This window comes from Erythrolamprus reginae, chromosome 3 (genome assembly GCF_031021105.1).
Source record: "Erythrolamprus reginae isolate rEryReg1 chromosome 3, rEryReg1.hap1, whole genome shotgun sequence".
NCBI lineage: Eukaryota > Metazoa > Chordata > Lepidosauria > Squamata > Dipsadidae > Erythrolamprus > Erythrolamprus reginae.
The window spans coordinates 30,439,386-30,461,862 of NC_091952.1; the positions used below are offsets into that span (position 1 = coordinate 30,439,386).

At 39.4% G+C, this 22,477-nt stretch overlaps 1 protein-coding gene across 6 annotated transcripts in view; it reads left to right on the forward strand.

Moving 5' to 3' along the window:
- Positions 1–7,424: 7,424 nt before the first annotated feature.
- Positions 7,425–22,477, forward strand: part of PABPC1L (poly(A) binding protein cytoplasmic 1 like) — a 35,335-nt gene continuing 20,282 nt past the window's right edge. Inside the window, exons 1-6 of one of the 6 annotated variants that reach the window (XM_070744706.1) lie at positions 7,425–7,797; positions 8,578–8,715; positions 11,006–11,217; positions 12,766–12,959; positions 19,145–19,260; positions 20,614–20,753. In XM_070744706.1, the coding sequence (XP_070600807.1) occupies positions 11,025–11,217; positions 12,766–12,959; positions 19,145–19,260; positions 20,614–20,753 (643 nt within the window). In that variant the 5' untranslated portion in view covers positions 7,425–7,797; positions 8,578–8,715; positions 11,006–11,024. Of the gene's footprint in view, positions 7,903–8,577; positions 8,716–11,005; positions 11,218–12,765; positions 12,960–19,144; positions 19,261–20,613; positions 20,754–22,477 lie in introns of all 6 variants that reach the window. The other 5 variants (XM_070744704.1, XM_070744705.1, XM_070744708.1 and 2 more) reach the window with 5 other exon arrangements.

Sequence of the window (22,477 nt, forward strand, 5' to 3'; positions counted from 1 at the left end):
TGGGTGTGAATCCCAGTGAAATCAGTTTTATTCATTGGAGATATTCCTGTGATGTAGTATGTACATACTATTACACAGTTTTGAGAATGCCTGGTTTCTGGCCTATATAACGATTAAGTGTCTTTAGATAGATAAATCTCTAAGATAAACCTTAGCAATGGATGAACTATGCTATTTTACACTTCAGTCAGATTCAGCTATCATATTTTAGGAGGAATGCCACACATCCCAAGCATTGATGTCCTAGCAAAGCCACAATAAAATGATGGCATATCTGTATAATGATACCCAATGCAGATATCAAAGTCATTTCATTTATGTCATGATGCATGTTTCATCCCACCCCATTTGATCTCCACACATTTGTGCCTGCGAGATTTTCTTTATTAGTTGTTTAGTGAGTGTGAGATTCTAGCCTCCCAGGATGTTGGAATCTTACATTTTAGAACCACAAGTTGGAAAATGGCTTGATCATCCTATAACGGGTGTCAAATTTGAGGCCCACAGGCTGGATCTGACTTGCAGGATGCTTAGATCTGGCCCACAAGGCCACCATGGAAACAGCAAAGGATTGGCCTGCAGTGCCTCTGCCAGTGAAAACAGCTCGAGAGGGCTTTTCCCAGGCTGCAGAACATCAAGCTGGCCACATCAGCATCCCCATAAAACTCTGCGGGGGGAAGCATGAAGTGGTCCAAAATCTGGTAGATGGCTGCCTTGACTCTGGACTTAATGAAGCACAGTGGACCAACACCAGCAGATGACATGCGCCTCCCCCCCCAAAAAAAATCAGCACAGACTGTAGAAACATCACAGTGGACCTCAAGCATCTTGTAGTGTGTGCCATAGTTCCCTCTAAGCTGAGCAGTGAGCAATCGCTCACTTAAAAATCATCATCAACTCAGAGTTTTCCAAACCTGCCCAGAAGCCGAGAGGGAAAGAGTGAGAGGGAAGGAGAGAGAGAGGAAGAGAGAGAAACAAAAAAGAGAGGAAGGAAAAGAGAAAGAAAAAGAATGGGAGTAAGGAAGAGAGAAAGAAAATCAAAATCTAGTTTGAAACTAGCTCAACTATTTAAGTGGCATTTTGATATTGATAGAGTTGCCCTATTATGAGCTCACTGTTATAGACACACAGTACAGTATTTTATTTTTAAATTCTCTGAGGCAAAACGGTGGGTTTTCTATTTGTTTGTTTGTTTATTTGTTTGTTTATTTATTTATTATATCTGTGCCGCCCAGTACTGCCGCTCAGACACTATACTTTTCCACCCACCCCCACAAAAAATTAGAGGGAACAATAGTACTATGTGCCTCTTCATTCTTCCTCCGTATTCTGGGTCCTTGGTTTCCAAATGAGATGCAAAAGTTTCCACAATCAATGCAGCCATCTGCCTGGAAATTTTTGACCATGCTTCCTTCCGCAAACAAGCTTTATGGTGATCCTGATTTCAATTTTCCAGCAGGACTTGGCACCTGCCCATACTGCCAAAAGCACCAAAACCTGCTTCAATGACCGTGGGATTACTGTGCCTGATTGGCCAGCAAACTCGCCTGAGCTGAACCCCATAGAGAATCTGGGGCATTGCCAAGAGAAAGATGAAAGACATGAGGCCGAACAATGCAGAAGAGATGAAGACCACTATTGAAGCATCCTGGTCTTCCATAACACCTCAGCAATGCCAGAGGCTGATAGCTTCCATGCCATGCAAAAGGGGCCCAAACGAAGTACTGAGTACATATGCGTGCTTATACTTTTCAGAGGTCCGATATTGTTTCCTTGTTTTATTGATTGCATGTAATATTCTAATTTTCTGAGATGGTGAATTTGGGGTTTTCATGAGCTATACCCCAGAATCATCACAATTATGACAAATCATGGCTTGAACTATCTTGCCTTGCACGTTATGAGTGTATCTCATATATTAGGTTTCACCTTTTTAAAGTTGCGTTACTGAAAGAAATGAATGTGTGCACAATATTCTAATTTTTTGAGTTTCACCTGTATACAGTACATGAAGGATGAGGGGGGGGGGTTTCTAGAACACTATAGTATGTCAAAAATATTATGTCTAATCAACTAGAGAGGCAAAAAGATATAAGTAATCTTCCTTTAGCAACTGCAGCTGTAGGACCTGCAGTTCTGTGTTACATTGCTAAATGGGAAACTGAAGGTCCCTCAGGCAGAGAATGTGGAGCTGGGTAAAATAACTGATTCAGTGACTTTCTCAGAGGTGTTACCGGTTTGTGGCCAAGAGGATAAAACAACGTGTATCAGAGAGTTTAATGTGTGGTTAAGGCAGTGGTGTAAAGCTGAAGGTTTTGGCTATGTAAGTCATGATGTCAGTAGGTGGTCTAATAGGGAGTTGTTTAAGAGGGATGGTTTGCATCCATCATACAGAGGTACCCAGGTGCTCGGTGAGGAATTCAGAACTTTTTTGGACAGGCATTTAAACTAGGTAAAGGGGACAGAGATGTAACTGATGTGGGTGATTTCTGTCCCCGACCAATGAGGATAAAGCAGTTTTTGGAAGCTTATGAAAAGGGAGCTGCAAATAATATAGATGTAGTTGTTGATGATAAGGGGCAAACTAATAACGAAAATAATGTTCTTCGGGTAATGTGCACAAATGCTCGAAGCTTGAGCAACAAGCTCTGTGAATTAACGGCCATAATATCTAGAGATAATTTGGACCTGGTTGCCATAACTGAGACATGGTTTAAGGATTCTAATGAATGGGAAATATCCATACCAGGATATACACTATAGGAAGGATAGAATAGAGAGAAGGGGAGGTGGAGTAGCCATTTATATTAAAGAAAGTCTAAAAACAACACTAATTCAAAATACGTGTCAAGATCTAGAGACTCTCTGGATTTGCATGCAAAATAAAGAAGGTTCTGTCATTAGAATTGGGGTGATCTATAGGCCTCCAGGGCAATCCGAGGAATATGACAACAAGATGGTGGATGAAATTACCCAAATGGCAGTAAAGGGAGATATTGTGGTTATGGGTGATTTCAACATGCCTGATGTTGACTGGAATATCCCCATTGCCCTTACATGCAAAAGTAAGAATATAGTAGAGGCCTTTACAGGAGCAGCTCTGGCACAGCTGGTTAAGACACCAACTAGAGGGGAGAATATTCTAGATTTAGTTTTTACGAATGGGAATTGGGTTTCAGATGTCAAGGTGGGAGAAAATTTAGGTTGCAGTGACCATCTATGTTTGTGGTTTGATGTAAAAACTCATTGTGAGCAATCCTATAATGCAACCAAAGTATTGGATTTCAGAAAAACAAATTTTAATGCAATGGGAGAATATTTAGATAATGAATTAAAGGGGAGGGATAAAATGGCAGGAGCGAGCATCCAATGGACTGTATTAAAAAAGGCCATCTTAAAAGCCACTGGACTGTATGTAAGACAAATAACTAAAGGTAAAAGGAAGAAGAAACCGCTATGGTTTAGCAATGATGTAAGGGCTATAGTCAATGAAAAAAAGGCTGCCTATAGGAGGTATAAAGAGTCTGGAAGTATAGCTGATAGGGAGGTGTATAAAATGAGACAGAAGGAGGCGAAACAGATAATATATGATGCTAAAGCCTCAAAAGAGGAAGAAATTGCCAAATCTGTAAAGAAGGGGGATAAAACCTTCTTCAGATATATTAATGATAAGAAGAAGAAAAACTGTGGCATCACGAAGCTTAGTACCGGGAATAATACATGCATTAATGGGAATAAGGAGATCGCTGACCATTTCAATAGCTACTTCTGTTCAGTTTTCTCAAAAGACACCTTACAAAATAATACTATAGAGGGATATAGCATTGCTTCCAACTGTACGGATTCAGCTCCAGTGATCTTAGAAGCCGATGTCTTAGAAGAACTTGAACGATTAAAGATAAATAAGGCAATGGGTCCAGATGGCATCCACCCCAGAGTTCTTAAAGAACTCAGATCTGTCATTACTACCCCCCTGACTGATTTGTTTAACCAATCGTTGTTAACAGGAGAAGTTCCTGAGGATTGGAGAATGGCCAGTGTTGTGCCTATTCACAAGAAGGGCAGTAGAGAAGAAGCTGGTAACTACAGGCCAGTTAGCTTGACATCAGTTGTAGTTAAAATGATGGAGACTCTACTCAAAAAGAGGATAAATCAGCACCTAAAAAACAATAACTTATTGGACCCAAATCAGCATGGCTTTACTGAAGGCAAATCATGTCAGACTAATCTCATTGATTTCTTTGACTATGTCACAAAGGTGTTGGATGAAGGTGGTGCCGTGGATATTGCCTACCTGGACTTCAGCAAAGCCTTTGATACGGTTCCACATAAAGAGCTGATAGATAAATTAGTGAAGATTGGACTTAATCCCTGGATAGTTCAATGGATTTGCAGCTGGCTGAAGCGTAGACATCAGAGAGTTATTGTTAATGGTGAGTATTCTGAGCAGAGTCAGGTTACAAGCGGTGTGCCACAAGGGTCTGTTCTGGGTCCTATTCTTTTTAATATATTTGTGAGTGACATAGGGAAAGGTTTGGTAGGGAAGGTTTGCCTATTTGCCGATGACTCTAAAGTGTGCAATAGGGTTGATATTCCCGGAGGCGTCTGTAATATGGTAAATGATTTAGCTTTACTAGATAAATGGTCTAAGCAATGGAAACTGCAGTTTAATGTTTCCAAATGTAAAATAATGCACTTGGGGAAAAGGAATCCTCAATCTGAGTATTGTATTGGCAGTTCTGTGTTGGCAAATACTTCAAAAGAAAAGGATTTAGGGGTAGTGATTTCTGACAGTCTCAAAATGGGTGAACAGTGCAGTCAGGCGGTAGGGAAAGCAAGTAGGATGCTTGGCTGCATAGCTAGAGGTATAACAAGCAGGAAGAGGGAGATTATGATCCCACTATATAGAATGCTGGTGAGACCACATTTGGAATACTGTGTTCAGTTCTGGAGACCTCACCTACAAAAAGATATTGACAAAATTGAACGGGTCCAAAGACGGGCTACAAGAATGGTGGAAGGTCTTAAGCATAAAACGTATCAGGAAAGACTTAATGAACTCAATCTGTATAGTCTGGAGGACAGAAGGAAAAGGGGGGACATGATCGAAACGTTTAAATATATTAAAGGGTTAAATAAGGTCCAGGAGGGAAGTGTTTTTAATAGGAAAGTGAACACAAGAACAAGGGGACACAATCTGAAGTTAGTTGGGGGAAAGATCAAAAGCAACATGAGAAAATATTATTTTACTGAAAGAGTAGTAGATCCTTGGAACAAACTTCCAGCAGATGTGGTAGATAAATCCACAGTAACTGAATTTAAACATGCCTGGGATAAACATATATCCATCCTAAGATAAAATACAGAAAATAGTATAAGGGCAGACTAGATGGACCATGAGGTCTTTTTCTGCCGTCAGACTTCTATGTTTCTATGTTTCTATCATATGACCATACTTCTTTCCTTTTCCTCACTCTACCACCCTTTGCATAGTGCTCTTGTAGCTGCCAATGCCAATTTATTGCTCTTTATGTGTAGTTCCCATTGTGTGCCTACTATTTATTTATTTTATTAATTGGATTAATAATTGGATATTAATTGGATTTATTAATTTGATTTATATGCTAACCCTCTTGTAATCCCTTCATTGTGAAAACAGGGCAATTGGTTAGTACGATTTACCAATAATGCATACACAGTGGAATGCAGCTCTGGTATCTTGCAAATATTGTTAGCACTTCCATAGAGATTTTATTCAAAATAATTTTTTTTGTAAAGTTTAGCATATCAGGTATATCAGGTGTAAGTAGTTTTCAAAAATGGGTCCCAAAGTACTTGCATTTCAGGGGAAAATAGGTTCAAAAATAAATTGTCTTGGATCTAGAATATTTCATCACATGAGTTGCCTACAAGGATCTGGTATTTATCTGTCCTCTTATTCCTAGAATGTAGGAATATCTAGACTACTCAAATACCAGAATTTTAAAAATGTCAGTGTTATCATAAACAGCATTGGCTGTAGTCAAAACAATATGCTTGAGAATAGTTTTCACGACAGACTGGACTAAAGCTAACCCAAAGGATGGAATTTAACAGACAAAAATGTGGTTTCTTAGGCTTCTCCCCTACCATTCCTCTTGAGGTTCAAGGTAGCATATGTTAGCATTTCCTCCTTTTAACAAAGCCCCACTCTGGGAGAACAAATACTGCAAATTACCCAATGAATTTGTCATAATTGTGATGATTATGGGGTACAGCTCATGAAAATCCCAAAATCACCATCTCAGAAAATTAGAATATTACATGCAATCAACAAAACCTCTGAAAAGTATAAGCATGCGTATGTACTCAATACTTATTTGACCTTTAATTTCTGAGTTGGTAACTACCATTCCTTAACTCCAATGCCAGGAACATCCTTGAGGGAGTATCAAGAAATTCCAGCTGGCGATCACCACCAAAAACCTTGCTTTTTTTCCCCCTTAGGTGCACTGTACATACATATAAGGAAGCATGGCTTTAAATACTCAGTCACAGCTGCTATTGTGAGATTTTTTAAAGCCCCATTCCTGAATATCTTTCTCAGAACAATAATAATAATTTATTAGATTTGTACGCCGCCCCTCTCCAAAGACTCAGGGCAGCTCACAACAACAACAAATACAGTAACGATGATACAAATCCAATTAATAAAAAGTAGAAAACCCCTTAATATAAAAAACAATCAATACAACACAGTTCTACCATTCTCAAGTGCTATAGTCAGAAGAGAAGAAGGAATTAATCCCCCCATGCCTGGCGGCATAGGTGAGTCTTTAACATCTTGCGGAAGACGGGAAGGGTGGGGGGCAATTCTAATCTCCGGGGGGGAGTTGATTCCAGAGGGCCGGTGCCACCACAGAGAAAGCTCTTCCCCTAGGTCCCGCCAGACGACATTGTTTAGTCAACGGGACCTGGAAAAGGCCAACTCTGTGGGGCCTAATTGGCCGCTGGGATTCGTGTGGCAGAAGGCGTTCCTGTAGGTATTCTGGTCCGATGCCATGTAGGGCTTTATAGGTCATTGTATGAACTCCAGCAATATACGCGTAGTCTTTGGATTTACAATAGTTCATTTAGTGACTGTTCAAAGTTACAAACACTAAAAAAAAATGACATGACTTTTTCACAGCATCACCATGGTCACGTGATCAAAATGGACACGCTTGGCAACTGGCTCCCTTTTATGATCGTGGGATCCCCTTCTGCGACCTCCTGATAAGCAAAGTCAACTGGAAAGGTAGATTCCTGTAACGACCATGTTACTAATTTAACCACTGCAGGGATTCACTTAACAACTGTGGCAAGAAAAGTCATAAAAATGGGGCAAAATGCCTTTAAGAAAAGTCTCACTCTGCAGCACAAATTGTGGTTGTTAAAGACTACCTGCACCCAGACATTAACAGCTCTTTACTTAAGCAATTGATTTAAACCACAGATAAAAATGTGGAAGCCTGGAAGCTTCTTGGGAGAAGACATTAAGCTAGAATCTCACCATTAGGCCCTCTTTCCCCACCCCACAAATTTCCCTGCTGCTGAGAACGAACTTTTGACCTTCTCCTCTAAGATTCAATGGAGAGGAGCAGCAGCATGATTAGGGTGTTGGAACTGCCTGGTGGTTACACCTGTTGCTCTGTGAGTGGGAAGGGTGGGGCCCTGGGATTCTGAATACTTTATCCACACTAAAGAGCACCTGTGCAAGAGGAGAGCTTTTTGCCAGTGGTTTTCCATTGCTGTAAGTGCCTGCTTGATGGAGAAGGGGTGAGTGCAGAAATTTGAGCCCCAACATATTTACTCCCAACAGCAATCCATTTTGTTAGAAGGGGAAACTAATTTTCAGAAATAAATTGGACAGAGGTACTACAGGCAAGTGAATAATGGTACTATTTAACTCAAAAGTGTATTGTATTAAATAGAACAAATCTATTAAGGCCCCTTCTGTCCTGCAATAGACTGGTTTCTCAAGATTACCTGTAGCCAGTAGTTGAGCTTGTATAAAATGCTTAATGAACTCAATCTGTATAGTCTGGAGGACAAAAGGGAAAGGGGGGACATGATCGAAACATTTAAATATGTTAAAGGGTTAAATAAGGTTCAGGAGAGAAGTGTTTTTTAATAGAAAAGTGAACACAGGAACAAGGGGGCACCATCCGAGATTAGTTGGGGGAAAGATTAGAAGTAACATGAGAAAATAATATTTTACTGAAAGAGTAGTAGAAGCTTGCAACAAACTTCCAGCAGAGTTTGGTAAATCCACAGTAACTGAATTTAAACATGCCTTGGATAAACATATATCCATCCTAAGATAAAATACAGGAAATAGTATAAGGGCAGACTAGGTGGACCATGAGGTCTTTTTCTGCCATCAATCTTCTGTGTTTCTATGCTTGTCTACTTTAACCATGGTTTATTCAACTAAGCTATGTTTTCAGTATACATAACCTAAGAACCGTATGGTAATTGCATAGGTTGGATTTGACCAACATGCTGTTTTAAAATGTGATAGGCTGATATATAATCCAGTGTCTGTTACCTACACAGCTGCTTAATATTTTCCCATAGCTCCACGAGCCAGCTGTGTGATTTTGGCTTGGTCATCCCATTATTCAGACTGAGTGAGGTGTTGTGAAGTTACCTTTTAGGGGAAAGGAGGACACAGAATTATATTAGAAGAATAAGGTAAGGAGTAAACAAACATTGGTCCTAAGGCATACATTTGTTTTCTTTTATTTATGTTCATTGTTTAAACATGGTTGTGGTAGCTATTTTCATCTATTAAAAACATATACTGTATGTGCTTTTTTAGGAAATGTCAGCAACAAAGTACCTTGACCTCTATGACTTTGAAATTGAAATAAATTTAAAAGTGGAAATCAGTAAAAAGGCTGTGCCACCTCCCTTCTCAATCTTTCAGCTGTAATGGGACAGATGTGATTGGAGGAGACTTTCTTCAAACTCCTAAGCTTCCAACTATGCTGAAATTACAATTCTCAGTATTGTCTGTCATCTTTTGCCTATATTAGGCTGAGATTTATAGTTTTGATAATACCAGATTGAGAAAGACTAATCTATGGTATTAATAATAACTGGTATAATTGCATAGGTAGTGAACTGAAACAACTCATTTTAAAACAAGGTTTGTTGAGTTGCATCTGAATTAATTATCCAGAAACAGTGGCCATTTTAAAAATTAGTTTTGCATCAAATCAAAACATTTTTGCAACTATTTTGTTACCAGTTTCAACCTAACCTGACCACTTGAGGTTAATAGAAATTATAAGGAAAGATAATTAAGAATTATTGGTAATGTAAAGTATTAGTTTATCTATTGATACATTTGAGAGTTTTTTTAAACCTAAACTCATTTTTAAAGTATCCATAATCCAGGGTGCTCTTATAATTTTCCTAGGACGATTAAATACTTTTGTAACTCTCTTAGAGTTTTTTGAATATATAAGATATGATATGTTTTTACAAATACTTTGTGAAAGAGAGATATAAGTGCCTCCACTGAATGATTACAAGGTAAAAAGGGAAAATGTGTATATGTTTGACAATAAGCTGGACTTTGTGTTGGAAACTATGTATTGTTTTATTTTTAACTTGGTGTTGGAGAAAAAATAAAAAAAAATATGATGCAAAAAATACTTTTGTAACTCTCTTTTGAAGTAGTTTTGAACAATTAGGAAAATAACTGATACAGCATTGTATCTTTCTCTTAAAACTCTTCACTACTTGTACTATATAAAAGCACAGAAAAAGGTTGTAAGAAGCATTGTGAGTTTGTAGTTTCTTAACAAGGAAGACTGTAAATTTTAGATACATAATGATATTTTCCCTGCAAATGAACAATCAATAAAATAATTGTTTGCATTTAATAGAGAAGAAAATATGAGAAAGAAGTTTAAACCTTCCCTTTCAGAACATTAAATTTGAGATTAGTATGAATATCATATAGAAAAAGTAAAATTTCATCAGAACACTTGTCTCATTAACTCTGTCTACTGGCAAAGTTTATATAAGATGCTTCATATGTTATTTCTCCCATATATGCATAGGCATTAGTGTGGGAAGCCATTGTAAGATTCAAAAAAGGTTTAGAACTCAGTTTGGAAAAGACCTACTCTCTTCTTCTAGTATAAAATCATTTTACCAGTGACCTCTTCTGAGAATATGGTTAGACTGAATAGTGTGAGCTGGCTTTGAAAATTGCTTGGCCATAAAAATTAGCAATCTTGGGATACTTACTCCAGTTTAGCAATCTTAGGATAATAGCTTATCATGAAGTATAATGAGTTTAGTATAATCTCAGCCTCTTGTACTTCTCTAAGAAGATACAAAGAGTTTCCAAATAAGTACCAAGTCAGTTTACTACAATGTTTCTCAACATGAGCAACGTCCCAGAATTCTCTAACTAGCATTTCTTATTTTATTTTATTTTATTTTATTTTATTTTATCTTATTTTATTTTATTTTATTTATTTATCTATCTGTCTATCTGTCTATCTGTCTGTCTATCTATCTATCTATCTATCTATCTATCTATCTATCTATCTATCTATTTATTTATTTATTTATTTATTTAATTTGTATGCCGCCCCTCTCCGCAGACTCGGGGTGGCTAACAACAGTAATAAAAACAGCATATTTTCTCCTTATAGAGAGTTGAATTCCTTTACCACCCCTCCTAGTCTTATTGCAATATAATGGGGATTATGGAAAAGGGATTGGTTTCTAGTTTAGGTAGACCTGGGTGTGGAGAGCTTATATATACACTTTGCTTTCAATTATATATTGGAATGTAGTTCACTTTAAATATTTTTCCCCGGATACCATGTGAGTTTATTCACTGCACTATTGTCAAACCTACATGGAGTGCTATCGTAGCTATTCTAACCTCATGCTTTTGTGTCTCAAAAGTCTACATTAAGCAACTTAGTAGTAACTAGGTTCTGCTTCACTTCCAAAGTTCCACTAAATGATTGACCATGAATGCTAGTGGCCCAGGATATCCTCTAGCTTCTCTCTATGTGGGTGACCTGCATCCAGATGTGACTGAAGCCATATTGTATGAGAAGTTCTCACCTGCTGGATCCATCATGTCCATCAGAGTTTGTCGAGATGTTGCCACACGGCGATCTCTAGGCTATGCTTACATAAATTTTCAACAGCCTGCTGATGGTAAGAACTCTTTGCTTGATTTACTATTGATACTGTACACAAATGCAATACACACCAAAATACACCTTCTTTTCCCATTTTCCTCCAAATAGTTTACTTTTAAAAGCTTTAGATTTTATGAGATAATGTTTCTTTTTCAATCTTATTTTCCTTTTTCTGAAGGAAAATGTTTCATATATCCTTTATAGCAATATTTCTTATTTTTCGTAATTGTGTTCACACTCAGACTTGCTTACCCATTGTTTAAATGTGATGTTTTTATTTCTCCAGCTTTTAATGGCAGTCTGTGCTCTTATGTTAAAAATCAGAATGCGACATTGATCTATTTCAATCTGAAGAAATGGGAGAACTAGTCTTTTTAATTTAAAAACATTTTAAAAATATTGTTTTGAGGAAGCAAGTGATGAAACAAGGACCACCTCTTCTACTCATAATCTGCAAATTCAAATGTTAATTTTTAATGCAAAATGTTGTCCTTATGGATTTTATTAATGGTGTCAGACACCAACAATGAGTATGTTAATGATCATAGATTCAACCTGACAACATCACTCTAAATTCATAATTTCTGGCAGGGCCTTTGTTTCTCAAAATAATGTTTGAAACATCAGATTGAACATGTACATTTTAAGCTTTTCATCAGAAAAAAAAGTTTCATTAAATAAAAATGCAATGCATATGCTGCAGAAGTATATATTTATATGTTAATCAGTTTTATATTACAGTTTTTATTTTGATCATTTTAAATTTAGGATTTCACATGCAAAAACAACTCTGTGAAAACCAGTGATTTCTTAAACCCTTATCCTGTCTCTTGGTTTTTTTGGAGATAATCTATGTTGGTAATTCTGAACTATTTCAAAAATTAGATGTTGGTGCACTGCACGAGCAGAATGCAGCTGCAAGAGCAATCATGGGGTTTCCCAAATATGCCCATATTACACCAACACTCCGCAGTCTGCATTGGTTGCCGATCAGTGTCCGGTCACAATTCAAAGTGTTGGTTATGACCTATAAAGCCCTTCATGGCACCGGACCAGATTATCTCAGGGACCGCCTTCTGCTGCACGAATCCCAGCGACCAGTTAGGTCCCACAGAGTGGATCTTCTCCAGGTCCCATCAACCAAACAATGTCGCTTGGCGGGACCCAGGGGAAGAGCCTTCTCTGTGGCGGCCCCGGCCCTCTGGAACCAACTCCCCCCAGAGATTAGAATCGCCCCCACCCTCCTTGCCTTTCGTAAGCTACTTAAAACCCACCTCTGCTGTCAGGCATGGGGGGAATTGAGATCCTCTTTCCCCCTAGGCCTTTACAATCCTATGCATGGTATGTTTGTATGTATGTTTTTATATTAATGGGTTTTAATCATTCTTAGTATTGAATTACTATTGTACACTGTTTTATTGTTGCTGTTAGCCCCCGCCCCCCCGAGTCTCCGGAGAGGGGCGGCATAAAAATCCAATAAATAAATAAATAAATAAATTTGTATTTCTCAAGTTGTGTTTGATTGATTAGTAAATGAATGTGCTTTTATTTTTCCTTCTTCCAGCTGAACGAGCTTTGGACACCATGAATTTTGAAGTCATAAAAGGTCGGCCCATTCGTATCATGTGGTCCCAGCGAGATCCTGGACTCAGGAAATCAGGTGTCGGGAATATTTTCATCAAGAATCTGGATGATTCCATTGATAACAAGGCCTTATATGATACATTCTCAGCTTTTGGAAATATTCTTTCTTGCAAAGTGGGTGAAACTTTTTCTGAAATATAGTTATCTCTTTTTACGATGCATTTTCATTCGGAAGTCTGAAATACAGTGTTCCCTCGATTTCCGCGGGGGATGCGTTCCGAGACCGCCCGCGAAAGTCAAATTTCCGCGAAGTAGAGATGCGGAAGTAAATACACCATTTTTGGCTATGGACAGTATCACAAGCCTTCCCTTAACACTTTAAACCCCTAAATTACCATTTCCCATTCCCTTAACAACCATTTACTCACCATTATTACTGGTACTCACCATGGAATAAGACACTTAGTGATCCTGATATTTATAAACATAATTATTTATTAACAATAATTATTTTTTTTGTTATTTATTTGCAAAAATTATTAGTTTGGTGATGACATATGACGTCATTGGGTGGGAAAAACCGTGGTATAGGAAAAAAACCACGAAGTATTTTTTAATTAATATTTTTTTAAAAACCGTGGTATTGGCTATTCGCGAAGTTCGAACCCGCGAAAATCAAGGGAACACTATATTCATGTTTGTGTCAGTTTTTCTTATCAAAGTTCAGTTGCAGTATCAATTTGTTATTGTTTAAATGGCTTTCAATGTGATAAGACTTTCAACTATTTTTCCTTTGGGTGAAATATTTAGATCACAGTGTCTATCACATTGCTGTCACATGACATTTTGTGACCTTTTTCATGTTCATGGAGCTGGGGCGGGTGTGGCCTGCACATGATGCATCCAGCCCATGGGTTGCCAGTTTGACATCCCTGATCTGGATCATTCAACACCATTGAAAATGTCCAAAAGAGTCCTTCACTCCTCCACTCGAAACAAAATACCCTACGAAAATAGACTAACAATACTGGGTCTAGAAAGCTTAGAACTACGACGCCTAAAACACGATCTAAGTATTGCCCACAAGATCGTATGCTGCCTGTCAATGACTACTTCAGCTTCAACCGCAACAACACAAGAGCACGCAACAGATTCAAACTTAATGTTAACCACTCCAAACTTGACTGTAAAAAAATATGACTTTAACAGTCGAAGCGTGGAACTCATTACCGGACTCAGTAGTGTCAACCCCAAACCCCCAACATTTTTCCCTTAGACTATCCACGATTGACCTCTCCAGGTTCCTAAGAGGTCAGTAAGGGGCGTACATAAGTGCACCAGTGTGCCTTTCGTCCCCTGTCCAATTGTCTCTCCTTTATCTCATATATCTTTTCTTCCTTTCATATATCTTCTCCTCTATTTTTATATCTTTTCTTCTATCCTTTTCTTTATATATATTACTACATGTCTATTCTCTTTAATATGTATTGTGTATTGGACAAATAAATAAATACACTAAAAAATACACTAAACACACTTTCTCCCAGCATCCTTTCAGGATGGGACTAGATCAGTGATGGCGAACCTTTTTCTCCTCGGGTGCTGAAAGAGCGTGCACGCATGCTATCGTGCATGTGCGAGTGCCCACACCCATAATTCAATACATGGGGAGGGAGAATCAGCTTCCCCTGCCCCCTGGAGGCCTTCTGGAGGCCGAAAACAGCCTGTTTCCCAACTTCTGGTGGGCCCAGTAGGCTCATGTTTCACCCTCCCCAGACTCCAAAGGCTTCCCTGGAGCCGAGGACAGGATAAAAACGCCCTCCCCATCCCCTCTGAGACTCTCGGGAAGACAAAAACGCCCTCCCAGAGTATCTGGGCAAGCCAAAAATCAGCTGGTCGGCACACACATGCACATTGGAGCTGAGCGAGGGCAACGGTTTGCGTGGCAGCAGATATGGCTCCGCGTGCCACCTGTGGCACCCATGCCATAGGTTTGCCATCACTGGACTAGATGATGGTTTCTCAGCTTTCAAAATGACTAGAATGGCTCCAGAAGAGCAGCTGGTTTTGGCGGACAGAATTAGTTTAGATATTGTTTCCTCTTCTCTCTGGAACCGGTAGCTCTAGAAATGTATAAACTGATATATCTCCAAATATGCTTCCATACACTATCCATATAATCTCCATCCAGCATCAACAGTACAGATTATTAGTTGGAGATTATGAGACATTCTTAGATGACTTCAGGTTAAGCAGGTAATAGCTATTAGAAACATAGAAGTCTGACGGCAGAAAAAGACCTCATGGTCCATCTAGTCTGCCCTTATACTATTTTCTGTATTTTATCTTAGGATGGATATATGTTTATCCCAGGCATGTTTAAATTCAGTTACTGTGGATTTATCTACCACATCTGCTGGAAGTTTGTTCCAAGGATCTATTACTCTTTCAGTAAAATAATATTTTCTCATGTTGCTTTTGATCTTTCCCCCAACTAACTTCAGATTGTGTCCCCTTGTTCTTGTGTTCACTTTCCTATTAAAAACACTTCCCTCCTGGACCTTATTTAACCCTTTAATATATTTAAATGTTTCGATCATGTCCCCCCTTTTCCTTCTGTCCTAGACTATACAGATTGAGTTCATTAAGTCTTTCCTGATACGTTTTATGCTTAAGACCTTCCACCATTCTTGTAGCCCGTCTTTGGACCCGTTCAATTTTGTCAATATCTTTTTGTAGGTGAGGTCTCCAGAACTGAACACAGTATTCCAAATGTGGTCTCACCAGCATTCTATATAGTGGGATCATAATCTCCCTCTTCCTGCTTGTTATACCTCTAGCTATGCAGCCAAGCATCCTACTTGCTTTCCCTACCGCCTGACTGCACTGTTCACCCATTTTGAGACTGTCAGAAATCACTACCCCTAAATCCTTTTCTTTTGAAGTATTTGCCAACACAGAACTGCCAATACAATACTCAGATTGAGGATTCCTTTTCCCCAAGTGCATTATTTTACATTTGGAAACATTAAACTGCAGTTTCCATTGCTTAGACCATTTATCTAGTAAAGCTAAATCATTTACCATATTACAGACGCCTCCAGGAATATCAACCCTATTGCACACTTTAGAGTCATCGGCAAATAGGCAAACCTTCCCTACCAAACCTTTCCCTATGTCACTCACAAATATATTAAAAAGAATAGGACCCAGAACAGACCCTTGTGGCACACCGCTTGTAACCTGACTCTGCTCAGAATACTCGCCATTAACAATAACTCTCTGATGTCTACGCTTCAGCCAGCTGCAAATCCATTGAACTATCCAGGGATTAAGTCCAATCTTCACTAATTTATCTATCAGCTCTTTATGTGGAACCGTATCAAAGGCTTTGCTGAAGTCCAGGTAGGCAATATCCACGGCACCACCTTCATCCAACACCTTTGTGACATAGTCAAAGAAATCAATGAGATTAGTCTGACATGATTTGCCTTCAGTAAAGCCATGCTGATTTGGGTCCAATAAGTTATTGTTTTTTAGGTGCTGATTTATCCTCTTTTTGAGTAGAGTCTCCATCATTTTAACTACAACTGATGTCAAGCTAACTGGCCTGTAGTTACCAGCTTCTTCTCTACTGCCCTTCTTGTGAATAGGCACAACACTGGCCATTCTCCAATCCTCAGGAACTTCTCCTGTTAACAACGATTGGTTAAACAAATCAGTCAGGGGGGTAGTAATGACAGATCTGAGTTCTTTAAGAACTCTGGGGTGGATGCCATCTGGACCCATTGCCTTATTTATCTTTAATCGTTCAAGTTCTTCTAAGACATCGGCTTCTAAGATCACTGGAGCTGAATCCGTACAGTTGGAAGCAATGCTATATCCCTCTATAGTATTATTTTGTAAGGTGTCTTTTGAGAAAACTGAACAGAAGTAGCTATTGAAATGGTCAGCGATCTCCTTATTCCCATTAATGCATGTATTATTCCCGGTACTAAGCTTCGTGATGCCGCAGTTTTTCTTCTTCTTATCATTAATATATCTGAAGAAGGTTTTATCCCCCTTCTTTACAGATTTGGCAATTTCTTCCTCTTTTGAGGCTTTAGCATCATATATTATCTGTTTCGCCTCCTTCTGTCTCATTTTATACACCTCCCTATCAGCTATACTTCCAGACTCTTTATACCTCCTATAGGCAGCCTTTTTTTCATTGACTATAGCCCTTACATCATTGCTAAACCATAGCGGTTTCTTCTTCCTTTTACCTTTAGTTATTTGTCTTACATACAGTCCAGTGGCTTTTAAGATGGCCTTTTTTAATACAGTTCACTGGATGCTCGCTCCTGCCATTTTATCCCTCCCCTTTAATTCATTATCTAAATATTCTCCCATTGCATTAAAATTTGTTTTTCTGAAATCCAATACTTTGGTTGCATTATAGGATTGCTCACAATGAGTTTTTACATCAAACCACAAACATAGATGGTCACTGCAACCTAAATTTTCTCCCACCTTGACATCTGAAACCCAATTCCCATTCGTAAAAACTAAATCTAGAATATTCTCCCCTCTAGTTGGTGTCTTAACCAGCTGTGCCAGAGCTGCTCCTGTAAAGGCCTCTACTATATTCTTACTTTTGCATGTAAGGGCACTGGGGATATTCCAGTCAACATCAGGCATGTTGAAATCACCCATAACCACAATATCTCCCTTTACTACCATTTGGGTAATTTCATCCACCATCTTGTTGTCATATTCCTCGGATTGCCCTGGAGGCCTATAGATCACCCCAATTCTAATGACAGAACCTTCTTTATTTTGCATGCAAAGCCAGAGAGTCTCTAGATCTTGACACGTATTTTGAATTAGTGTTGTTTTTAGACTTTCTTTAATATAAATGGCTACTCCACCTCCCCTTCTCTCTATTCTATCCTTCCTATACAGTGTATATCCTGGTATGGATATTTCCCATTCATTAGAATCCTTAAACCATGTCTCAGTTATGGCAACCAGGTCCAAATTATCTCTAGATATTATGGCCATTAATTCACAGAGCTTGTTGCTCAAGCTTCGAGCATTTGTGCACATTACCCGAAGAACATTATTTTCGTTATTAGTTTGCCCCTTATCATCAACAACTACATCTATATTATTTGCAGCTCCCTTTTCATAAGCTTCCAAAAACTGCTTTATCCTCATTGGTCGGGGACAGAAATCACCCACATCAGTTACATCTCTGTCCCCTTTACCTAGTTTAAATGCCTGTCCAAAAAAGTTCTGAATTCCTCACCGAGCACCTGGGTACCTCTGTATGATGGATGCAAACCATCCCTCTTATTATTCTTGGGAACTGGGAATATTAAAGGCAAGCAATGGACTGATTATCAATTCCAAGTTCCAAGATTTAAAGTAAATGTTAACTGCTCTGAACTAGGCTGCAAAAAATACAACTTCAGCAATAGAGTGATCAGTGCCTAGAATGCACTACCTGACTGTGGTTTCTACTCCTAATGACAAAACCTTTAACCTTAGATTATCTACAGTTGACTTCTCCCCCTTTCTAAGAGATCTGTAAGGGGCGTGCATAAGCAGTAGTGCATTGGTTGCCGATCAATTTCCGGTCACAATTCAAAGTGTTGGTCATCACCTATAAAGCCCTTCATGGCACCAGACCAGGTTATCTACGAGACCGCCTTCTGCCGCACGAATCCCAGCGACCGGTTAGGTCCCACAGAGTTGGTCTCCTCCGGGTCCCGTTAACTAAACAATGTCGTTTGGCGGGACCCAGAGGAAGAGCCTTCTCTGTGGCTGCTTTGACCCTCTGGAGTCAGCTCCCTCCAGAGATTGGAACTGCCCCCACCCTCCTTGCCTTTCGTAAACTCCTTAAAACCCACCTCTGTCGTCAAGCGTGGGAGAACTGAAACATCTCCCCCTGCCTATGTAGGTTTTTTTGTGTATGATATGACTGTATGTATGTTTTTTATATATTGGGGTTTCTTGTTTTTTAGACTTTTTAAAATGTATTATTGTTATTTTAGATTCTAACTATTAGATTTGTCATTGTATATTGTTTTTATCATTGCTGTGAGCCGCCCTGAGTCTACGGAGAGGGGCGGCATACAAATCTAATAAATAATAATAATAATAATAATAATAATAATAATAATAATAAGCGCACCATTGTGCCTACCGTCCTTATCCTACTGTCCTGTTGTCTTTTATCTTTACTTTTTATCATTACATTTTCTAATGTTATGTTTATACAAACTGCCATCCTATCATTTTTTGAAATAAAATAAAATAAAGTTTTGATTTGCCTCGTTTTCTTTTTCTCACCGTTCTCTTAAATTTCTCAACAGGTTGTTTGTGATGAGAACGGATCTAGGGGCTATGGGTTCGTCCATTTTGAGACCCACGAGGCAGCAAATAGAGCAATTGATACAATGAACGGAATGCTGCTAAATGATCGCAAGGTGTAAGTAGAAGCTTGAGCAGAAGACGCAATGATCCTCCCCCGTCCCCTATTCTTTATAATGGAAATAGTTATAGTTATAGTTTATTAGATTTGTATGCCGCCCCTCTCCAAAGACCTGCAATTCTAGCATAGCTTAAAGAAACAGTTGTGTCTTGGTGATAAATGTGGGTTTTGAATGTATAAGATCTAGGTTTAGTTCTAGGATCTCCTGGGAAGCAAAAAAACTCTGAATTTTTGAAAGTTAGTAGATCCTGCAAAGACTTAGGGCTTGGAAAACATTTTTTGCAGAATGTTTGAAAGAACCTGCAAGGTAGGAGAATATAAGAATATAAGGCGCACCTGAATTTTAAGCCTCTTTTAGGGAGGAAAAAGGTGTGTCTTATACTCCGAAAAATGCGGTATTGGCGTTTTTGTTTTTTAAAAATTGACTTTAAGGCATTGAACACTTAGAAACATCATTTTTAAGGGTGGGGTGAGGATTTTAAAAATAGGTGAGATTAAAAACGCTTCTCAATTTCATCACACTAAGAGCATATGCACCAAGACAAATTCCTTGTTTGTCCAATCACACCTGGCCAATAAAATTCCTATTCTATTCTATTCTATTCTACAACTCTATTCTACAACTCTACTCTACTCTACTCCAGTGTTTCCCAACCTTGGCAACTTGAAGGTATCTGGACTTCAACTCCCAGAATTCCCCAGCCAGCATTTGTTGGCTGGGGAATTCTGGGAGTTGAAGTCCAAATATCTTCAAGTTGCCAAGGTTGGGAAACACTGCTCTACTCTATTCTATTCTATTATTTAACCTCTGGATTCCCCTAAAGCGGTGGTTCCCCAACCTTTGCAGTTTGGAGGCCTGGCTGGGGAGCAGGAGAGGGGAACTGGGCTATGCTAAACTAGTGTCCACGTGCACAGCTTGACTTGCACCAGCAACAGGCTGGTGTGTGTGTGTGTGTGTGTGTGAGAGAGAGAGAGAGAGAGAGAGAGAGAGAGAGATTGCCCACTGGTCTGCCACTTGCACAAGTGGCATGCTCCAGGCAGCCACTCATGAGGCCCAATTCCAAATAGGCCATGGCCTGGTAGTGGGCTGCGGCTCAGAGAGTGGGGGCCACTGCCCTAAAGGAAATACCTTTACAAACATGCCAAAGCATACAATCCTGCCTCTTTCTGAAGTTTAGCAAAATTTGGCTTCTAAAAGAGTCACCGGAGAACACAAGCCTTGGCTTTGCAAGCAAGAAGCTGCCCCGCCCACATAATTTGTCAGCTGAATAAAAGAGAGTAGGAGGTGTCTTCAGCTCTCACAATGCCCTTTTAAGAGGTGGCTTCACATCTCCTGTCTTGACCCCGCAGATTTGTTGGCCACTTTAAATCCCGCCGAGAACGAGAAGCAGAATGTGGAGCCAAAGCAATGGAATTCACTAATGTCTACATCAAAAACTTTGGAGAGGATATGACAGACGAGAGACTTCAAGAAATATTCTCAAAATTTGGTAAGGGTGGCATTTAAAAATACTGTTTATAAAACAGGGGTTGTGAGCATAAGTTTTAACAACTTGGCAAAATAGCAATAGCACTTAGGCTTATACACTGCACCACAGTGCTTTAGAGCGGTGATTTTCAACCTTTTTTGAGCTGTGGCACATTTTTTACATTTACAAAATCCTGGGGCACACCACCAACCAAAACAACATTTACCTCCAGTCGTGACCAGGCTTAGAAATCAGGACCATGTGGAGGAGTAGCAGCTTCAACTACTCGCCCCGGCCACACAATGAAAAGTGCGCGGCAGCCCAAGCAGGCACCTTCTTGAGTGTGGATGAGAGGCGGCCTGCTATTGGTTCATCGCTAGTGGTTGGGATGAATCCTAGAAGATGATTGGTCAGTGAGTGTTCCCTGTGCCTCCACTCTTCCTGTCGCTGATAGCTGGAGGGATTGTGAGGGGAATGTTTATGTTCGGATGGAGATGGCTGGTGGCAGATAAATGGCCTCCGCGGGCCGTATCCAGCACGCAGGCCGTAGTTTGTTTAATTTCCCCATGGCACACCTGACCATGTCTCATGGTACACACTAGTGTGCGGCATAGAAACATAGAAACATAGAAGTCTGACGGCAGAAAAAGACCTCATGGTCCATCTAGTCTGCCCTTATACTATTTTCTGTATTTTATCTTAGGATGGATATATGTTTATCCCAGGCATGTTTAAATTCAGTTACTGTGGATTTATCTACCACGTCTGCTGGAAGTTTGTTCCAAGGATCTACTACTCTTTCAGTAAAATAATATTTTCTCATGTTGCTTTTGATCTTTCCCCCAACTAACTTCAGATTGTGTCCCCTTGTTCTTGTGTTCACTTTCCTATTAAAAACACTTCCCTCCTGAACCTTATTTAACCCTTTAATATATTTAAATGTTTCGATCATGTCCCCCCTTTTCCTTCTGTCCTCCAGACTATACAGATTGAGTTCATTAAGTCTTTCCTGATACGTTTTATGCTTAAGACCTTCCACCATTCTTGTAGCCCGTCACACTGTTCAAAAACACTTCTTCACAGCACTCTCTATCAGCCTATGGCACCCAACTTTTTACCTCATTTTCCTCAAAAGAGCCGAGGTTGTGCAGTGGTTAGAGTGCAGCACTGCAGGCTACTTCAGCTAACTGCTAGCTGCAGTTCAGCGGTTCAAATCTCACCATCGGCTCAAACTTGACTCAGCCTTCCATCCTTCCGAGATCGTTAAAATGAGGACCCAGATTGTTGGGGTAATATGCTGATTCTGTGAACAGCTTAGAGAGGGCTGTAAAAGCACTATGAAGTGGTATATAAGTCTGAATGCTGTTGTTATTGGTTTTTTTTACTAACCTTGGAAGAATGGACGGCTTAATCAACCTTGAGTTGGTCAGGATCGAACTGCTGGCACTCCGCAGAGTTAGCCTGCAATATGGCATTCTAACTAATGCACCACCATGGCTTAGATACTGCTTCAGATTTTCTTGTGGGGAAGACACAGCCAGTAGTGTGATCTAACCAACTTCCACATAGGTAAAAACATTCCATCGTGAGGTAAAAATTTGAAATCCTTATCTAAGCCATAAGGGTACAACAACTTTGCATCTGTTTTAAGGATATATTTTGGGAAGTTTTCCCCATCTGTTGGTGTTCAGATATAATGCTCATCATCTCCCCTAATCCTTTTGAATTTGTCTGGTATCATTAAG